The sequence below is a fragment of the Protobothrops mucrosquamatus genome, unplaced genomic scaffold (genome assembly GCF_001527695.2).
Source record: "Protobothrops mucrosquamatus isolate PMUCROS unplaced genomic scaffold, P.Mucros_1.0 scaffold3953, whole genome shotgun sequence".
NCBI classification, from domain to species: Eukaryota; Metazoa; Chordata; class Lepidosauria; order Squamata; family Viperidae; genus Protobothrops; species Protobothrops mucrosquamatus.
In genome coordinates, this window is record NW_015389894.1 from 80,799 (window position 1) to 99,318 (window position 18,520).

At 52.7% G+C, this 18,520-nt stretch overlaps 1 protein-coding gene across 1 annotated transcript in view; it reads left to right on the plus strand.

Moving 5' to 3' along the window:
- NUP98 (nucleoporin 98) overlaps positions 1 to 15,528 on the plus strand; it is a 35,283-nt gene extending 19,755 nt beyond the window's left edge. Inside the window, exons 8-19 of the mRNA XM_015827793.1 lie at positions 342 to 479; positions 2,063 to 2,147; positions 4,016 to 4,108; positions 6,122 to 6,262; positions 6,449 to 6,582; positions 6,759 to 6,946; positions 8,422 to 8,546; positions 10,215 to 10,520; positions 12,262 to 12,375; positions 13,865 to 14,003; positions 14,759 to 14,936; positions 15,349 to 15,528. Of these exons, the coding sequence (XP_015683279.1) occupies positions 342 to 479; positions 2,063 to 2,147; positions 4,016 to 4,108; positions 6,122 to 6,262; positions 6,449 to 6,582; positions 6,759 to 6,946; positions 8,422 to 8,546; positions 10,215 to 10,520; positions 12,262 to 12,375; positions 13,865 to 14,003; positions 14,759 to 14,936; positions 15,349 to 15,528 (1,821 nt within the window). The remainder of the gene's footprint in view (positions 1 to 341; positions 480 to 2,062; positions 2,148 to 4,015; positions 4,109 to 6,121; positions 6,263 to 6,448; positions 6,583 to 6,758; positions 6,947 to 8,421; positions 8,547 to 10,214; positions 10,521 to 12,261; positions 12,376 to 13,864; positions 14,004 to 14,758; positions 14,937 to 15,348) is intronic.
- Positions 15,529 to 18,520: the final 2,992 nt, after the last annotated feature.

An 18,520-nucleotide genomic window follows, 5' to 3' on the forward strand; every position in this document is an offset into this window, starting at 1 on the left:
ATGAAACATCTGCAAGAAAACCGCCCAGCTAGGGGAGCGCCAAGGGCCCCCACAGTTCAGCCCTGAGCTTTTGGACAGTCACTGGACTGAAGTGGTGCAAAGTCTCCTGCTCAAGCAGGGAGTGGGACTAGGCCTCCGAGGTCCCTCCCCGCTCTGCCCTTCCATAAATTCTTCCTTAGCTCAGCTCGGCTGAATCAGCCCAAGCCCCAGCAGAGTTCCTTTCTCTGGAGGGTTTTCCTGGCCTCTCTCTCTCTTGCCTAGCTTTTTCAAAGGATCTCTGTGTGACACACACACACACACACACACACACACCCCTCCTCACCCCTCCCTGTCCTTGGCAGGGCCTGTTTGGAGCGGCCCAGCCCACGCAGACGGGAGGCCTCTTTGGCACCGCGGCCAGCACCAACACTGCCGCTGCCTTTGGGACCGGAACCGGAATCTTTGGACAGCCCAACGCCGGCTTTGGGGTCGGCGGCTCGGTAGGTGGATTGACCTGCAACTCTCGTGGGGGGGGGGAAAGGGGAAGCTTTGTGGGCGAGCCATTGCCTATTCCCTGCCAGGGTCCCCTGTGAAGGTGGTCCAGGGTAGCCGAGGACCCTCCCGTCGGGGCGGTGAGGGCGGGAAGCATCCTTTGTCTGCAACGCCCTGGGGAGTCGTAAGAAGCAGCCGTCACAAAAGGAGCCCTGGGAAGAGCCTCTCCGCTCCGGTCCCAGACCCAAGGAGGCTGTTCTGGGGGGTTGCAGGGGGTCCTCGGCTTACGGCCATTCGTTTAGCGGCCATTCAGATTCGCAACGGCACCTGAAGAAAGTGACCTAGCCCCGTTTTTTCAGCCTTTACAGCCAGGGCAGGTTTCCTCCCCCAGGATCAGGAGATCAGAATCCGGACGCTTGGCAACCGACTCCTATTGATGACAGTCGCAGCGTCCCGGGGGGGGGGGGAGAGGATCACGTGATCCCCTTTTGAGACCTTCTGAGGGGGGAAGCCGGATTCACTTAACAACTGTGGTCCTAACTTAGCAGCTGCAGTGATTTCCCTTAACAGCTGTAACTGTCTCAGCAACAGAAATGTGTTCAGTTGTGGTCGTAAGTCGAGGACTGTCTATCCCTGTGATCTTCCTGGAATCTGTCCCTGATGCCCCTGGGGATGCTGTCTAGAGCAGGGGTAGGCAACCTGGGCTCTTTTATGACTCGTGGACTTCAACTCCCGGAATTCCTGAGCCAGCCATGCTGAGGGGAAAGGGAGAGGTTTCCAAGCTGAGCCATGCTAGCTCAGGAATTCTCGGAGTTGAAGTCCAGGAGTCATGAGGAGGCCAAAGTTCCCCCATGCTGGCTGAGGAATTCTGGGAGTTGAAGCCCACGAGTCATGAAGGGGCCATAGTTTCCCTCATGCTGGCTCAGGAATTCTGGGAGTTGAAGTCCACCAGTCATGAGGGGGGGCCATAGTTCCCCACGCTGGCTGAGGAATTCTGGGAGTTGAAGTCCGCGAGTCATGAAGGGGCCACAGTTCCCCCATGCTGGCTCAGGAATTCTGGGAGTTGAAGTCCAGGAGTCACGAAGGGGGCCATAGTTCCCCCATGCTGGCTGAGGAATTCTGGGAGTTGAAGTCCACGAGTCATAAAAGAGCCAAGGTTGCCTACCCCTGGTCTAGAGAACCCGCCGGTCAGGCCCCTCCTAGCAGCCATCCACCTCTAAGGAGAAACCCTTTCTCCAGCTGACAGGAAAACATCTGTCCTGGCTTCACACACACCCCCTCAGTGAGGACTAGATTCCCAGCTAGGACAAGACCGTGTGCCTCCCCCTGCGTTGCTCGGCCCCTGGGTGCAAAAGGCACCTTCTCCTGGGAGCTGGGCCTGTGCTGGCCCAAGACTGGACCTCGTCCCTTCTTTCCTCCGGCCTTGGGCAGGCCGGGGAGTTTTTGTGCGGAAGGAAAGGGCAGTGGTTGTGTGGCTTTGCCTCCTTTCCCAATTGCACTAATTGTCCACTAATTGCAAAAAAAGGCCTCCCTGGCTCCCTCTGGGCGCCTGCACTTGTGAAAGTCACTACGGTCTGTTTCTCCTTTTCAGTCTCTCTTCAGCAACAAGCCCGCTGGCTTCGGCACCACCACCACCAGCGCCCCCTCCTTTGGGACCACAACCACTGGGCTTTTCGGTAAGCAACGAAACCACACTCTCTGGAAGCGCTTCGGCCCGTTGCGTGTTTCACCAGCTGGAACGCAGAGGCAGAACTGGAGCGAAGCAGGGACGGGCAACGGTGCCAGCTTCGTCCCCTGTGGACCTCCACTCCCAGAATTCTGAATAGGTGGCCAACATTTCTACGGTAGGGCCGACCGAGACCTTAAGACCCTCAACTTCAGGTGTCCACCACTTCGACCGTATCGACGGGTGGGGAACTTGACTTCCCCAGGGACCAGTGGTTCCCAGCAGACTCGACCTTAAAATCCGTCCTAAAAACAACAAAAGTTGACAACTCAGTTCTTGCCCCCGGCCCCCGAGACATCACACATCTTCTTTCCCCAACCTGGGGTGTGTGAGCTCGTTCAGTCTCTCCCTGCCCCTCGCAGGCTAAGGATGCTGGCAGGTGTATATCGATAACACAAGGTAGTCCTCGACTTAACAAGAGTTCGTTTAGCGACCGAAGTTAACGAAGGCACTGAAAAAAGGGACTGTTTTTCACCCTTAAGACCATTGCAGCATCCCCCAGGGTCACGTGACCGGAATTCAGACGCCTGGCAACCGACTCGTATTTATGACCGTTGCTGTGTCCTGGGGGGGGGTGTCACGTGATCATCCCCTTTTGCGACCTTTGACGAGCAAAGTCAACGGGGGAAGCCAGATTCCCTTCTCAACCCGTGTTGCTCATTTAACAATTGAAGCGCTTCCCTTAATAACTACGGCAAGAAAGGTCGTAAACTGGGGCAGAATCCACTTAACAACTGTCTCGCTTAGCACCAGAAATTTTGGGCTCAGTTGTGGTTGTAAGTCGAGGACTGCCTGTATTGGAGGGCTCTGCGCTGGGAAGGGTGAGCTGACTGTCGGGTCAGTGGCCGCTCTATTCGCTTGTGTCTCTGGAGTTGAGTCTCCTGAGAGTCGGGGGAAAAGGGGCTGGGCCTGCCCTGAGCCTTGTGGGCCTTCCTTATCTTCAAAAGCAAGGGCTACTCCAGGGGTGGGCCACCTTGGCTCTTTTAGGACTCGTGGACTTCAACTCCCAGAATTCCTGAGCCAGCCATGCTGAGGGGAAAGGGAGAGGTTTCCAAGCTGAGCCAGGCTGGCTCAGGGATTCTGGGAGTTGAAGTCCACGAGTCAGGAAGGGGCCAAAGTTTCCCCCATGCTGGCTCAGGAATTCTGGGAGTTAAAGTCCACGAGTCAGGAAGGGGCCATAGTTCCCCCATGCTCCTTAGGAATTCTGGGAGTTGAAGTCCACCAGTCATGAAGGGGCCATGGTTCCCCCATGCTCCTTAGGAATTCTGGGAGTTGAAGTCCATCAGTCATGAAGGGGCCAAAGTTTCCCTCATGCTGGCTGAGGAATTCTGGGAGTTGAAGTCCACCAGTCTTAAGTAGCTCGGAGGGGGGGGCGTCCATTGTACCCCTCAAACGATTGATAAGTGACTAGTTGTAAGTCAAAGACTACCTATATAGGCAATACAGGTAATCGTTGACTTACAGCGGTTCTTTTAGAGCATGGGTCCTCAACCTTGGCCACTTTTAAGACTTGTGGACTTCAACTCCCAGCTGGCTGAGGAATTCTGGGAGTTGAAGTCCACAAGTCTTAAAGTGCCCAAGATTGAGGACCCCTGTTTTAGAAGACTACCTGTGATTTTTCCAGTTATGCATTTAATCCCCTTTCATCCCGCTGAAAATTGCACTCGAGGCCGGCCGCGTTCCTGGGGGCCAGAGGCAGCCCCAGGGCCTCAGAGGGTCGTGTCTTCTGAAGAAGACTTGGCCAAACCTGGCTTGGTTTTCTACCACCCTAGGGGCTGAAGCTAGAGAAAGCCACTGACCCTAACCCTTCTCCCCTAGGGTTCAATGCAAACACCACAGGAAACAGCCTCTTTGGAAACAAGCCTGCGACCGGGACTCTGGGCCCAGGCCTCGGGGCAGGATTCGGGACAGGTAAGATTGGGGAGCTATCAGCCCGGAGGGTTGAACCTTCTCTAGAAAGTTCGGCCAGGAATCGGGGTGCCAAAGTAATCATGAAACACAGGTAGCCTCAGACCATCGCAGCTCCTCAATGACCAGATGCCCGCAAGGAATATAACTCCTTCCATCTTCCACCACTCAGCCAGAACTGAAGAAGCTTCTTGGTTGAGAAGCAAAAGGTCCTCAAGGAAAAACGAAGAACGTCCAGTTGCCTCTTGACAAAGCAGTTTTGGGTGAACTGTGGACGAGATGACGGAGAATCTCAACAGACATTTCTTCCCGTTCTTATTTTGTTTCATTTTACTAAAACAGAGATTAAAAACCAGCTTCTGTTAACGTGAGGCCAAAAAAAACAAGTTTCTGCACAATCAACAGATGATTTGAAGCCAAATATGATCCCATTTGTGATGGATTAGCACTTAGCTGACAGCCTGGCTGTCTGTTGATTTATCTGTGGGTATTATAAAAGCCCCCCCCCCTTTCACCTCTGGCTCTTCCAGTCAGGTTTTGACAGTGAATCTACAGAGGCAGGAAGGTGACCGTGATGAGGATATGGGAAAGCCATTGAAGAGGTGAAAGAGGTTGGAACATTTTTTTAAGTCCAGCAGGCCCAGATAATGGAAGCAGCCCCGATGGGCACCTCCCTAATTTGCTGAGCCAGGAGGAGGAGACAGCAGCACAATCGGGCTTGCCAGATTGTGTTATTGGAGCCCATCTCAATAAAAGTAGTTTTAGCCTTCCTGTGGAATTGATGATGATGATAATTATTATTATTACTACTACTACTACTACTACTACTATTGGTACTACCCTTGGCAAAGGCAAGCAAGGGTAGTACCAATAGTAATAGGCGCCTTGGGTGCAATCCCAAAACAACTGGAGCACCACTTGGACACCATCATCGGCATTGACAAATTCGCCATTAGTAAATTGCAAAAGGCAGCCTTACTAGGAACTGCTTCCATCCTGCGACGAGATCTGTAATACCATCAAAACTCCACATCTGACTATCCCAGGTCCTTGGGAAGGACTCGATAGGTAGACAAAAAGGCCAGATCCAGTCTGAACATCTGGCTGACTGTGCGATGATCAATAATAATAACAATAATAATAAAGTTGGAAGGGACCTTGGAGGTCATCTAGTCCAACTCCCTGCTCAGGCAGGAAACCCTATACCATTTCGGACAAATGGCTGTCCAGTCTCTTCTTAAAAACCTCCAGTGTTGGAGCATTCACCGCTTCTGGAGGCAGGTGGTTCCCCTGGTTAATTGTTCTCACTGTCAGGAAAATTTCTTCTTAGTTCCAGGTTGCTTCTCTCCTAGAATCAGCTACACCTAGTGAAGTGGAAGTAGTACTAGCACTTGGAGTTACGTACCACCCCCATAGAGCTTTACCTCTCGCTCTCTGGGAGGTTTATAATGTTGAAGCATTATTTCCATGTTGCTCCCAACAATCTGGGTCCTTGTTTTACCGGCCTCGGAAGGACGGATAGCTGAGTCAATAGCAAGAGCACTTAGGCTCATATACTGCTTCACAGTGTTTTACAGCCCTCTCTAAGTGGTTTACAGAGTCAGCCTGTTGCCCCCAACAACCTGAGTCCTCATTTTATTGACCTCGGAAGGATGGTGGAAGGCTGAGGCAACCTTGAGCCGGTCAAGATCGAACTCCAGCTTATGGGCAGAATCAGCCTGCAATAGCACATTTTAACCACTGCACCACCAGTGGCGATACAATGTAAATAACACCATAGAGAAGGTGGCTAAGTTTAATTATGTCTCTCTTTTTTTAAAAAAAGTCCGGCCAAACCAACATTGGCCGGCGGAAGCATTTTTCCTGGAGCATCTTAAGACACACACAACACACACAACACACACCGTTCTTCTTTCCGGACTGTTTGAGGAAGTTCTGAATGCCTTGGCAGTGGCTGCTTGATCACTGTCGCTTCCCCCCCCCCATCCTTCCCTTTTCCCTCCCCTCCTAATGCAGCCCTTAATGCAGGTCAGAATTCGCTGTTTGGCAACACGCAGCCCAAGCTGGGGGGCACGCTCGGGACAGGAGCCTTTGGTGCCCCTGGATTTAACACCTCGACCGCCACGCTGGGCTTCGGAGCGCCACAGCCTGCCGTGGGTAAGTCGCTCGTGCCCCAGTAGGGCAACCTCCACACCTGCTCCTGGCATGCTTGAAGCTGCCAGCCGCTTATCTGCCCCCTGCCAACTCTTGTCAGTCTCTGCCGCTGTCGGAGGAGGGGGCCTTTGCCCCACCCCCCTTGAGGGGCATCCGGCGGGCTCATCCTTGCCCTCCTTTTCCCCTCAGCTCTGACGGATCCCAACGCCTCTGCGGCCCAGCAGGCCGTTCTGCAGCAGCACCTCAACAGCTTGACCTACTCGCCCTTCGGGGACTCGCCGCTCTTCCGGAACCCCATGTCTGACCCAAAGAAGAAGGAGGAGGTGAGGCACGGAGGGAAGTACAGCTGGGATGGAAACCGAGAGGGCTGGCATCGGGTGGGCCCACCTAGCAACTTTTTTTGGGGGGTGGGGGAGTTCTGGCAGTTGTTGCCTTCACACACACAGGCAGGGATGGCACAGAGGCCTTTCCAGCCCATAATGCTTGTTCCTCCTTCCAGAGGCTGAAGCCCACCAACCCGGCGGCCCAGAAGGCGCTGACCACGCCCACGCATTACAAGCTGACGCCCCGCCCGGCGACCCGCGTGCGCCCCAAAGCCTTGCAGACGAGCGGCTCTTCCAAATCCCACCTTTTCGATGGTCTGGATGACGACGAGCCTTCCCTGACCAATGGCGCCTTCATGCCCAAGTTAGTAGCCTCCTCACTTGGCACAGCCCCTCCTCGGGTTCTCCTTCAGGGTCCCCTGTTATTGTAGCCCAGGGGTCTTCACACGTGGCCCTTTGATGACTTGTGGACTTCAACTCCCAGAATTCCTCAGCCAGCTTGCCTGGGAGTTGAAGTCCGCAAGCAGGGGTCTTCAAACTTGGCCCTTTTATGACTTGTGGACAAGCTGGCTGAGGAATTCTGGGAGTTGAAGTCCACAAGTCATCAAAGGGCCAAGTTTGAAGACCCCTGTTGTAGACCATGGGCATCCAACCAGGATAACCTGAAGTCCACAGATCTTAAAGTTGCTACGGTTGGATACCCTTATGGTTGACTGAGATGGTGCTAAACAATCTGCCTTTGAATCCCAGGCGTGGACAATTCCTTTGATGTCCCTCAGTAACTTTTAAAGCGTTTTCTCAGACTTCAGGCCTGATCCCAGACTAGCTATTGGAGCCGTCCTCCTGGCTTTAGGAATTCTTGGTTGATGGGACCTGGCAGAGTCTTCTGTGCTTCCTTCTCCTTCTCTTATTGAACTTCGGTTCTCGGGATGTCCTGGGGAGATCCAACTGAAGTTGAAGTTGGCCTGCCTCCTCCTTCGCCTTCCTCGTCTGGGCTTAATCTGTTGCTCAGAATAAGTGACCACAAGTTAGAAGAGAGGAATTGAGGTCCCGGGTGCTCTCCGAGCTGGGCTGTCGTCTTGCAGACATTTCATGACCCAACTAGGGAACGTCATCCGTGCTGGAAGGGAGTGAGATTTGTAGAGAGAAGGAGGAGAAGGAGCATCAGCAGCACTGGGGGGATCCTTGGTGCTCTCTGAGCTCGGTTGTCTTCTTGCAGACATTTCATGACCCAACTAGTTCAGGGGTCTGCAACCTTGAGCCCTTTAAGACTTGTGGACTGCAGCTCCCAGAATTCCTCAGCCAGCTTTGCTGGCTGAGGAATTCTGGGAGCTGAAGTCCACAAGTCTTAAAGTGCTCAAGGTTGCAGACCCCTGAACTAGGTGAGATCGTCAGTACTGTGGATGCTCCCTAGTTGAGTCAGGAAACGTCCGCAGGTAAACCACCCAGCTCAGAGAGCAACAAGGACCTCACAGTCCTCCTCCTCCTCCTCCTCCTCCTCCTCCTCCTCCTCCTCCTCCTCCTCCTCCCTAGCCCTGAGGATGTTCACTAGTTGGGTCATGAAACGTCTCCAAGAAAACCACCAAACTCCGAGAACATCTAGGGCCCCACAGTTCAACCCCCGAGCTACAAAGACTCTCATCTGTCAGGACTTTCTCCTCCTTTACACCTACCACCTCCTACCAAAAGAGAACCACAACATCAGTGACCTCAACAGGGATCGAGTGCAAAGGGGGGGGGAAGATCAGAATCGACCAGGCAGCTTTCCCCTGGCTTGGCTTCACAGGATAATTTCCAACGGGGTGTCAGTCTCTCTCTCTCTCTCTCTCCCTCCTCCAGGAAGAGCATCAAGAAACTGGTTTTGAAGAACCTCAACAGCAGCAGCGTCTTCTCTCCCGGCAGTGCCGAAGTGGACGACATTGCCTCACCCTCCATCTATCCTGAGAACGGGGATCGGTACGTCTACCAACCCCCCCCCCCCAATCTCTGCCCGGTTCCTTTATGTCACAAGCAGAAGCCATTTTTAAAAATAGCCCCAGCTGCAGTTTGGCCATATGCAGTTCTCCTAGCTTGGCCCCTTCATGACTGGTGGACTTCAACTCCCAGAATTCCTCAGCCAGTATGGGGGAACTATGGCCCCTTCATGACTCCTGGACTTCAACTCCCAGAATTCCTCAGCCAGCATGGGGAAAACTTTGGCCCCTTCATGACTCGTGGACTTCAACTCCCAGAATTCCTGAGCCAGCCATGCTGAGGGAAAAGAGACGTTTCCAAGCTGAGCCAGGCTGGCTGAGGAATTCTGGGAGTTGAAGTCCACGAGTCATGAAGGGGCCAAGGTTGCCTATCCCTGGCCTAGCTATAAAGCTGCCACCTAAGGGAACCGTCTTATCCCCATCACATCAGCCCATCCCACCCGTCAGGCAGGGAAGGCACCTTGCAGACCCCGCCAGTTAAAGAATTGTGATTGGTTGGATCCAGGGAAAGGGTCTTCTCTGCCCTTTCCCCTGTTTTGTGGAATATCCTCCCGTCCCCCCGAAGGTGAGGCAGACCCCTACTCTCCTGGCCTTCTGAAAACGGGTTAAGACACAGCTCTGTGATCTCGGATGGGGGGCCCGGAGGAGCACATGGGGCAGATGGTGCCCTGAAGGCTTTCTCCCTGCCTTTTAATTCACTTTAACGTTGAATATGAACTCTCCTTGCCTCTTATTTAGTTGTTATATATATAGTTTTTATGCTTTGATCCAGTGTTTCTCAACCTCAATGGCTTTAAGATGGGCGGACTTCAACTCCCAGAATTCTCCAGCCAGCATGGCTAGCTAGGGAATTCTGGGAGTTGAAGCCCATCCATCTTAAAGCCTCCAAGGTTCAGAATCACTTTTTTAATTTTTTATTCGCACATTGCCCAGAGCCCTCTGTGAGGGGGATAGGCGGTTTCTGAATTTATTTATTTATTAAGAAAATTGATATGGCTGCCCCACTTGGGTGGCTTACAGAAATAAACCCCAATGCAAAACCCAATTCCCCCCCCCCCCCCCCCCCCGATAAAATAAATGGCAAGGCCTGCTGGACTGAGCTCCTTAGCAGGAGGAATTGCATCCAGTTCTACTGGAAGGCCGCTGACCCTGAGCCGGTGGTCTCCATTCTGGACCTTCCCCACTGTGACTGGGTTGAATGGGCTCAGAACGTCGCAGCCATTGCCAGATAACTATGAACTGGGGATTGTGTGTTCTCCAGGGCAAAGCAGCCAGAAAGGCAGATTACACAACTTAGGGAGATGAATCTACACCAAGGGGTATCCAGCCTTGGCAACGTTAAGACCTCTGGACTTCAACTGGACTTCAACTCCCAGAATTCTGGGAGTTGAAGTCCACAGGTCTTCTGGGAGTTAAAGTCCACCGGTCCACACAGCGTGGCTGGCTGGAGAATTCTGGGAGTCCGCAGGTCTTAAAGTTGCCAAGATTAGATGCCCCCGTCTTACGGTGCAGCTGGGCCATCCTCCAAAAGAGGCATCGTCCAGGACTGAAAACCCAGGCCGGAGAAATCCGTCCTCTTCCTCGTGTGAGACGCGGCAGAGTAACCTCCTGAAGCGATGAGGGTCTCCCCCTGCCCGCTCGCCTTCCTTTGACCAAATCTCCTCTTTAGGTCGGTGAATGAGGACCACCAGCCGGACGAAGAGCAGGAAGAGGAAAGCTACTCCCGGGAGATGTCCAGGTTCTTAGCCAACTCCATCGCCAAGCCCCTCCCCCAGACCCCAGAGAACGCCCCGCACAAGCACCACAGCAACAGCGTGGACGACACCCTCGTGGCCCTCAATGTGCGGCCGGGGCTGCGCAACGGGCTGGAGAACAGCACGGAGGAAGCTTCCTACCACGAGGACTCCCTGCAGGAGGAGCAGGACAAGGAGAGCGAAGACCAGCTCCTCCCCGCCCACCCCGCAGGTGAGCTCGGCCTTCTCACAGGCGTCCCGAGCCTCGGTCACCCAGCGGGAGTGTTAGTTGTTTCTTTATGCTTTTTTATCCCACCTCGATTATCTTTTTAAAAGCAATTCAAGGCAGCATAACATATTTAATACTTCTTCTTCCTCTTATTTTCCTCACAACAATAACAACAGCCCTGTGAGGTGGGTTGGGCTGAGAGAGAGAGGGACTGGCCAAAGTCACCCAGCTGGCTTTCGTGCCTAAGGCGGGACTAGAACTCATTTTCTCCTAGTGATTGGCCCAAAGTCACCCAGATGGCTGTCATGCCTAAGGCGGGACTCGAACTCACCGTCTCCTGGTGATTGGCCCAAAGTCGCCCAGTTGGCTTTCATGCCTAAGGCGGGACTAGAACTCTCCGTCTCCTGGTTTCTAGCCTGGTTCCTTAACCCCCAGACCAAACTGGTGGTTTATTGGGATGAAAAGAAGGCTTTCCGGGACGCAGTCATTGGCCTCGTCCTCCCCCGTGACTTCCCTCGCCCTTGTTTGGGTGATGCTCCAAGTGACTCAGCTGGGCGTTCTAAAAACTAAGCCACGCTGTGGTTCGTGGCCCAAATCTCTTGCCGGCCCCGGGCGTTTGTGTCTCTTCCAAAAGGCCCAAACCCACCAGTGGAATTTCAGATCCTCCTTTAAAAAAAAGCGTTGTCCGGATCACCCAGCTGTGGCTGTCAGGAGGCCAGTTTCCCTGACTGGCACCCAGCGGGTCCTAGTCCTGGAAAATGAATGCCCTCCTCCCCCAGACCCCTCCGTGCCCCCCCTGCCAACGCCGTAGCAGAATCTGGGCCGGCCTTTGAACCGGATGCGCTCCTTATAAGTACCGTGGCGGCTCTTTTGGGCTCAGGGTCAGAAATGCACAAAATGCTTAACTTGACTCTGCTGGTCTCTCTCTCTCTTCTCTCTCTTCTCTTCTCTCTCCTCTCTCTCTCTCTCTGTCTCTTCTCTCTCTGTCTCTCTCTTCTCTTCTCTCTCCTCTCTCTCTCTCTCTCTGTCTCTTCTCTCTCTGTCTCTTCTCTCTCTGTCTCTTCTCTCCTCTCCTCCTCTCTTCTCTCTCTCTCTCTCTCTCTCTCTCTCTCTCTCTCTCTTCTCTCTCCTCTCTGTCTCTTCTCTCTCTCTCTCTCTCTCTCTCTCTCTTTCTCTTTCTGTCTCTCTCTCTCTCTGTCTCTGTCTCTCTCCTCTCTCTCTCTCTTCTCTCTCTCTTCTCTGTCTCTCTCACGCACACACACACACACACACAAACACACCAACAAAAGAGAAACAATTGTTTACATATCTATTACATGCGATGGTGACGTCGTTATCCGTTCAGTCAAGTCAGACCCTTGGCGATCTCACCGGCCGGGTGGTCTCTCTCCACGCCTTCCGATCTCGCTCTGCTTCTTGGAGTCGTTCTGTGAACTGGCTGGGGTCGGCTCTGAGGGTATCATTACATGCAAAGAATTACATGCTTATTTTAAAAAAAAATGCAGTCACGTCTGGTGCTGTGTATGAAATAGAAGCAAAACAAGCTCATTTTCAGAGTCCTGCTTTGAATTGTAGTCGGGCATTGGGGAAGACCGGCCTACACCCAAAACGTCGGCCGTTGCATCGTGGGTTCTCCATCTCTGCCTTACAGGCACGTTCCGTGCTTGGTTAATGTACTCAGAGACCCCATTGCTGTGTGTGGCTTTGGGGGGAAGGACCCTCGCTCAGATTTTTATTTTTCCAGGAATTGTCTTGACACGAGTGGGCTACTACACCATTCCCTCCCTGGAGGAGTTGGCCAAGATGACCGATGACCAAGGAGAATGCTTCGTGACCGACTTCACTATTGGCCGTAAAGGTGAGCGGGCGGGACCAGCTTCTGCCAGCTCCCATTTGTCAGCTCACCTGTTGCTCTGGCTGAGACTCCCGGCTAAGACTGGTTCATACTTACGACCGTCACAGTGTGTCCCAGGGGTCACGTGATCCCCTTTTGCGACCTTCTGACAAGCAAAATCAATGGGGAATTTGTTGCTAACTTAACAACTGCAGGGATTCCCTTATCATCCGTGGCCAGAAAGGCCGTAAAATGGGGCAAAACTCATTTAACAACTGCCTCACTTAGCGACAGGAATTTTGGGCTCAATTGTGGTCATAACTCAAGGACTGCCTGTATTGGACAGTTGACAGTTTGCATTTCAAGGTTGATGCGAGTTTTTTCACATCTCCCCCTGGAATTGGTAATCTCTTAAAGTCTGAAGCCCACTGATTCTTCCCTGGAATAAAGGAGGGGAATCATGAGGGGGGGGAAATGGCACCCTTAAGAAATCCACAATCTCCCCCCCCCCCCAAAAAAAAGCTGTTTTCCTAGGCAAGACCTTTTGGGTGCCTGTAGAGCCAACCTATGGCTGACATTTGGGTGCCAGGTGGAAGAATCCGGACCATTCGTCAGGCTGAATAAATCTCCTTTGCATTTATTTAAATCTGCTGGCACAAATAGGTGCTAGGTATGGGTCAGGGGAATATTATTATTATTATTATTATTATTATTATTATTATTATTATTATTATTATTATTATTATTATTATTATTAAGTTGGAAGGGACCTTGAAGGTCATCTAGTCCAACCCCCTGCTCAGGCAGGAAACCCTACACCAGTGATGGCGAACCTTTTAGAGACCGAGTGCCCAAACTGCAACCCAAAACCCACTTACGCATCGTCGGGTGCCGGGTGGGTGTGGCCCATTGGGTGGGCGTGGCTACAGTGGTAACGGCAGACTGGGTGGGACTAAAAAGTTCAATCAATCAATTCTAACTTTGCAAGATCTTTTTTTTTCCTGCGAGAAGTTGAAATTGACTCATTGATTGAACCTTTTTTTTTTTTGCACACGGCGGCGGAGGCCTAAAGCGAAAAGGTTTTATAAAACCCAGCTGAAGGCCTAGGACGGGGGCGACGGCGCGCGTGCCCACAGGAAGGGCTCTGAGTGCCGCCTCTGGCACCCGTGCCATAGGTTCACCACCGCTGCCCTACGCCATTTCAGACAAAGGGCTGTCCAGTATCTTCTTAAAAACTTCCAGTGTTGGAGCATTCACCACTTCCGGAGGCAGGTGGTTCCACTGGTTAATTGTTCTAACAATTCACAGGCTGGATGGGGGGGGGGGAGGGCCCGGCTTGGCAATACAGCGATTGTAAATGGGTGAGACACATGTCACTCCACCTGCCCAGCTCTGCCTGCCCTTCCCCTGCATTTTGTGGGTCTCCCCCTCCCCTCCCCCCAGTGCTTGTGGAGTGGCTTCCCACAGGGCCCCAGGGTGGCCGGTTAACGGCGGGACCGTCTCTCCTACTCAGGCTACGGCTCCATCTACTTCGAGGGCGAGGTCAGTCTGACCAGCCTGAACCTGGACGAGATCGTGCACATCCGCAGGAAAGAGGTCATCGTCTACCCGGATGACGAACTGAAGCCCCCCATCGGGGAGGGCCTGAACAGGTGAAGCCCGGGACCCTTTTATTCATTCGTCCCCTTTATCACATTGACATCTGCCCATCTCGCCATCTCGCGACTCTGGGCGGCTCACAGCAAGATAAAAATGACGATATAAAAGACTTAAAACAATTTAATATTAAGATGATCAGATAGCTAATGAAGGAAGCAATACGCACATACTCCTCATCTTACAACAATCCGCTTAGTGACCATCCAGGGTTACAACAGCACTGAGAAAAGTAACCAATGCCCATTTCTCACACTTATGACCATTGCTGCATCCCCAGGGTCACCTGATCAAAATTCAAGCTTGACTTGTATATATATGACAGTCACACAGTGTCCCGGGGGAGGGCATGTGATCCCCTTTTGCGACCTTCTGATCAACAGAGTCAAAGGGGGGAAGCCAGACTGACTTAACAGCCGTGTTCCTAACGCAACAATTGCAGTGATTCGCTTAACGACTGCGGCAAGGAAGGTCATAAAATGGGGCAAAACTCACTTATGCTTAGCAACGTACATTTTGGGTCAGTTGTCATAATTTTGAGGACAACCTGCACAATGGAATGGAGGTGAAGCCTTCTCTTAATCCGCTAACCATGCTCGAGATGGATAGATGGGAGCAATGGATGCCTTTTATCCTTATATGTGTGTTAACCCCAGCATGCTGCACTGCTCTACACACACACACACACACACACACACACACACCTCTTAGATGTCTTCATTTCAACCCTCCAACTTCCTCTTTCGAGCAGGAGAGCCGAAGTCACCTTAGACGGGGTTTGGCCCACGGACAAGACCTCGCGCTGCTTGATCAAGAGCCCAGAGCGGCTGGCGGAGATGAACTACGAAGGCCGGCTGGAAGCCGTCTCTCGGAAACAGGGAGCCCAGTTCAAGGAGTACCGCCCCGAAACCGGTTCATGGGTGTTCAAGGTAACCTCCTCTTCCGCCAGGCAGACCGAGAGCCCGGGCCCTGGGGCGGTCGGGGTCCCCGTTCTTTTGAGAAATCATAAGGAACAGGCAGAAGGAGCGCCCCAACGTGCATTTTGGGGTGCCTGAAGAGAGAGAGAGGGGTTTGCGAAGAGGTGGAGGAGGAGGCCAGTAGGGGCCCGTGGTGCTCTCTGACCTTGGGGGTTTTCCTGCCAACGTTTCCCTACCCAGATAGGTTAACGTGGGTGCTGTGATAAGGGTGATGAAAAGGGTAATAAGAGCCCATATTGCTGCTTGCTGTTGGAGCATCTTCAGAGGGTGATGACAGTGAGCAGGAAATAATGGGCAGGGCATTGTGTTCCCTTGGAACTAACCCTCTCCTGGTGTGTAAAATGCGACTCTTTTCTCCGTCCAGGTGGCCCACTTCTCAAAGTACGGCCTGCAGGATTCCGATGAGGAAGAGGAGGACAACCTGGCCAAAGTGGAGGCCAAGAAATTAAAAACTGCTCAGCTGCCCCTGCCGGGCCAGCCGATGTCTCACCAGATGGCTGCACCTGGGAAGCTGGCACCTCCTCCCAAGGTAGGGAAACAATAAGTGCCCTCTTAAAATAAGTCCTGCAGAGGGCAAAGGATGCCAACACGAACAAGTTGGAAAGGGGTCCTCTGGGGAATGTCCTGCCATTCCCCCCCCCCTTGCACCTCAAGGGGCATTTGCTGGGGTTCCCAGCCCCACCCCAGAGAACTGGAGGCGAGACAGTGAAATTGACCGCCACACCCAGCAACTTCCGTAAAAGGTGCAGCAGATGCACTATTTGGATAAATTCGTCCCCTTTTCCACACTCTCCTCGCCTGGAACAGGACCTTGAAATTCAGATGGATGACGGGGACTGTCAGACCTGCCCCCATCCCATCCCTTAGGAGAGAAACGCCTTCGACTCCCGTCTGGTTGAAGCAAAGGGTTCTTTTACTAGGGATGTTGGTTGCAGTAAAGTCAAGCCAGCTCTGAAATTACCGTGCTCGCTGGATACAAAAATAAGGATGCCTCCGGGCCATCCCTCCCCACCATGACCAGCCCGTTTCCAGCCAACTGGAGCTCGCCAAGATGTGTTGAGAACTCTGAGGTGTTTGGTGCGTGTGTGTGTGTAATCCGTATATTTCTCAGGATGCCTGGCCACGGGACGCTGGTACAAACAGGATCTGGCTGCTGTGGTCCTTCTCGCCTGTCACCCACCCCCCCCGATGTCCTATCATGTACACACAAAGCTTTATTGCCCTTTCATCCTTCCTCCCCCTTCTTCTTTCGATGGCAGGATGCCTGTGAGGCGCCAAACTGAACCAGGCAGAGCTGAGAGTGACCTTATGGCATGGGGTCCTTGGCGCTCTCTGAGCTGGATTGTTTCCTTGGAGACGTTTCGTGACCCGACCACGGAACGTCATCAGTGCTGGAAGTGAGTGGGGCAAGCCACTTGTATGTAAACAGGGAGCAAGCTTCCCTCCCTTCTAGCACTGATGATGTTCCCTGGCTGGGTCATGAAACGTCCGCAAGAAAATAGCTCAGAGAGCACCACACGAGGACCAGACAATTTAATCCTGAATTACACACATTCTCTTCTATTAAAACATGGTAGCAGCACAACCCTGTATCTGGTGGCCTTGCACCACGACACTGTTTCTGGGCATAGAGAAAGGGAGCCTTTGCCAGCTCAGTGGGTCCATAGGTTGGGGTCCTTGGCTCAATCTAGAACTGGACAGGGTGCCTGGGCACCATGTGGACCTCCCAGAGAGCCCAGGGCTGCTAATCCTGGATCCCTGTCTGGTTTGGAAGGACAGGAAGTCTGTCCAAAGAAGGGTGAGGAGGGCAGAAAAGATGGTTGGAAGTTCCCTTCCTTCCATCCAGGATGTGGCCTGTGCTTGACCGGGCTTCGCTGTATTGTCTGGAACGCTACACACCCTCTTCATGCCCAACGTTCTTTGTTACCTTCGTGGAAAGGGCTTTGTGGTCTCTGAAGCAGAACATCCAGGTCCTGTAATACCTTTGTACCATATAGTATCAATCTTGTAAACTCTGAAGACTCTTTTTTCTGCTATGTATTCATAATGGACAGTGATTAATATGTTTTTTTGTGTGTGTGTGTGTGTACGTGTATGTATATATATATGCGTGTGCATATATACAGCACATGTATACGTGTGTGTATGTATGGGTATGTATATGTGTGTATATGTAGCAATAGCACTTAGACTTACATACCACTTCATAGTGCTTTACAGCCCTCTATAAGCAGTTTACAGATCCCCCAACAATCGGTCCTCATTTCACCGACCTCGGAAGGACAGAAGGCTGAGTCAACCTTGAGCCGGTGAGACTCGAACTGCTGGCAGTGGGTAGAATTAGCCTGCAATACTGCTGTCAACGCTGCTAACATCGGATGTTTTTGCATTGACAACAGATGGAAATGTAGCCATCTTTTCCCTTTTGCTTTTAGAGTTAGATGATGCTGGGAGGGGGGGGGGATGTGAACGAGAGTCCAGCTAGACATAACAACAACACTAGACCTAGGGTGAGAATCAAGGTTATTGTAACCAGAGCTGATAAGGAATTGTGGGGCTGGAGAACTGGAGAGGAAGCCTGCGCTTCAAGCTAATTGGGGAATGTGATTTATGACTGTTAATTGGAGGAGGGAATTGTGCTTTGATACTATGTGCTCAGGGGAGGGGACTCCAGTTTTTGGTTTCGATTATGCAGTGCCGATGTTATGCTACTCAAAATAAAGATTCTTTAAGGTAAACAATGCCTCGAGTTTCATCTGTCGGAACCATGACAGCTGCCTTCTAACCACTGCGCCACCATGGCTCATAGATGCATACCTATTTTCGTTTGAGAGGGGGCATGCAGATTTCCTGTTGAGCGTGTGCCAGTGTGTTCGCAGAAAAAGCGACCACAAAGGTTACCTCACCCCTTGACCCTCGCAGAGCCCGGAGGCCGACCATCTGGGGAAGGTTGTCGAATTCGACAGCGACATGGCAGACGTCACCCAAGAGCTGCTGCAGGACGCTATGGCGGAAGAGACCCTGGTGGAAGAACAGGAGCCGGTGCCGGCCTCGACCCACATTGCCTCCTCCCTGGACATCAACCCTCACACGCTGCAGGTGAGCTCTCCTCCAGGGCCCCCCAAACTCTGCCCCCCCAAACGACCTCGATTTCCTATAGCAGTGGTTCTCAACCTGTGGGTCGGGACCCCATTTGGGGTCGATCAACCATTTCATGGGGGTCGCCAAGCAAGGCTGTCCGCCATTTTTTTTGTCCGCCATTTTTTCCCCCTTTTCCGGCGGGTGCCTTACCTCCCTTGGGCTGGGCCAGCTGGTGGTCGGCCTGCTCCGTCTCTGCCGCTTGCCAGCTACGCCTCGGCCGGCGCAGGGGGCGGAACCACGCATGTGTGGCGCTCCCGGGCAGGGAAAGTCCTCGACTTACGACCGGTTGGGTAGTCCTCGACTTACGACCGGTTTAGTCCTCGACTTGCGACCGGTTTAGTCCTCGACTTACGACCAGTTGGGGTCACGGCATTAAAAAGGTTGAGAACCACTGT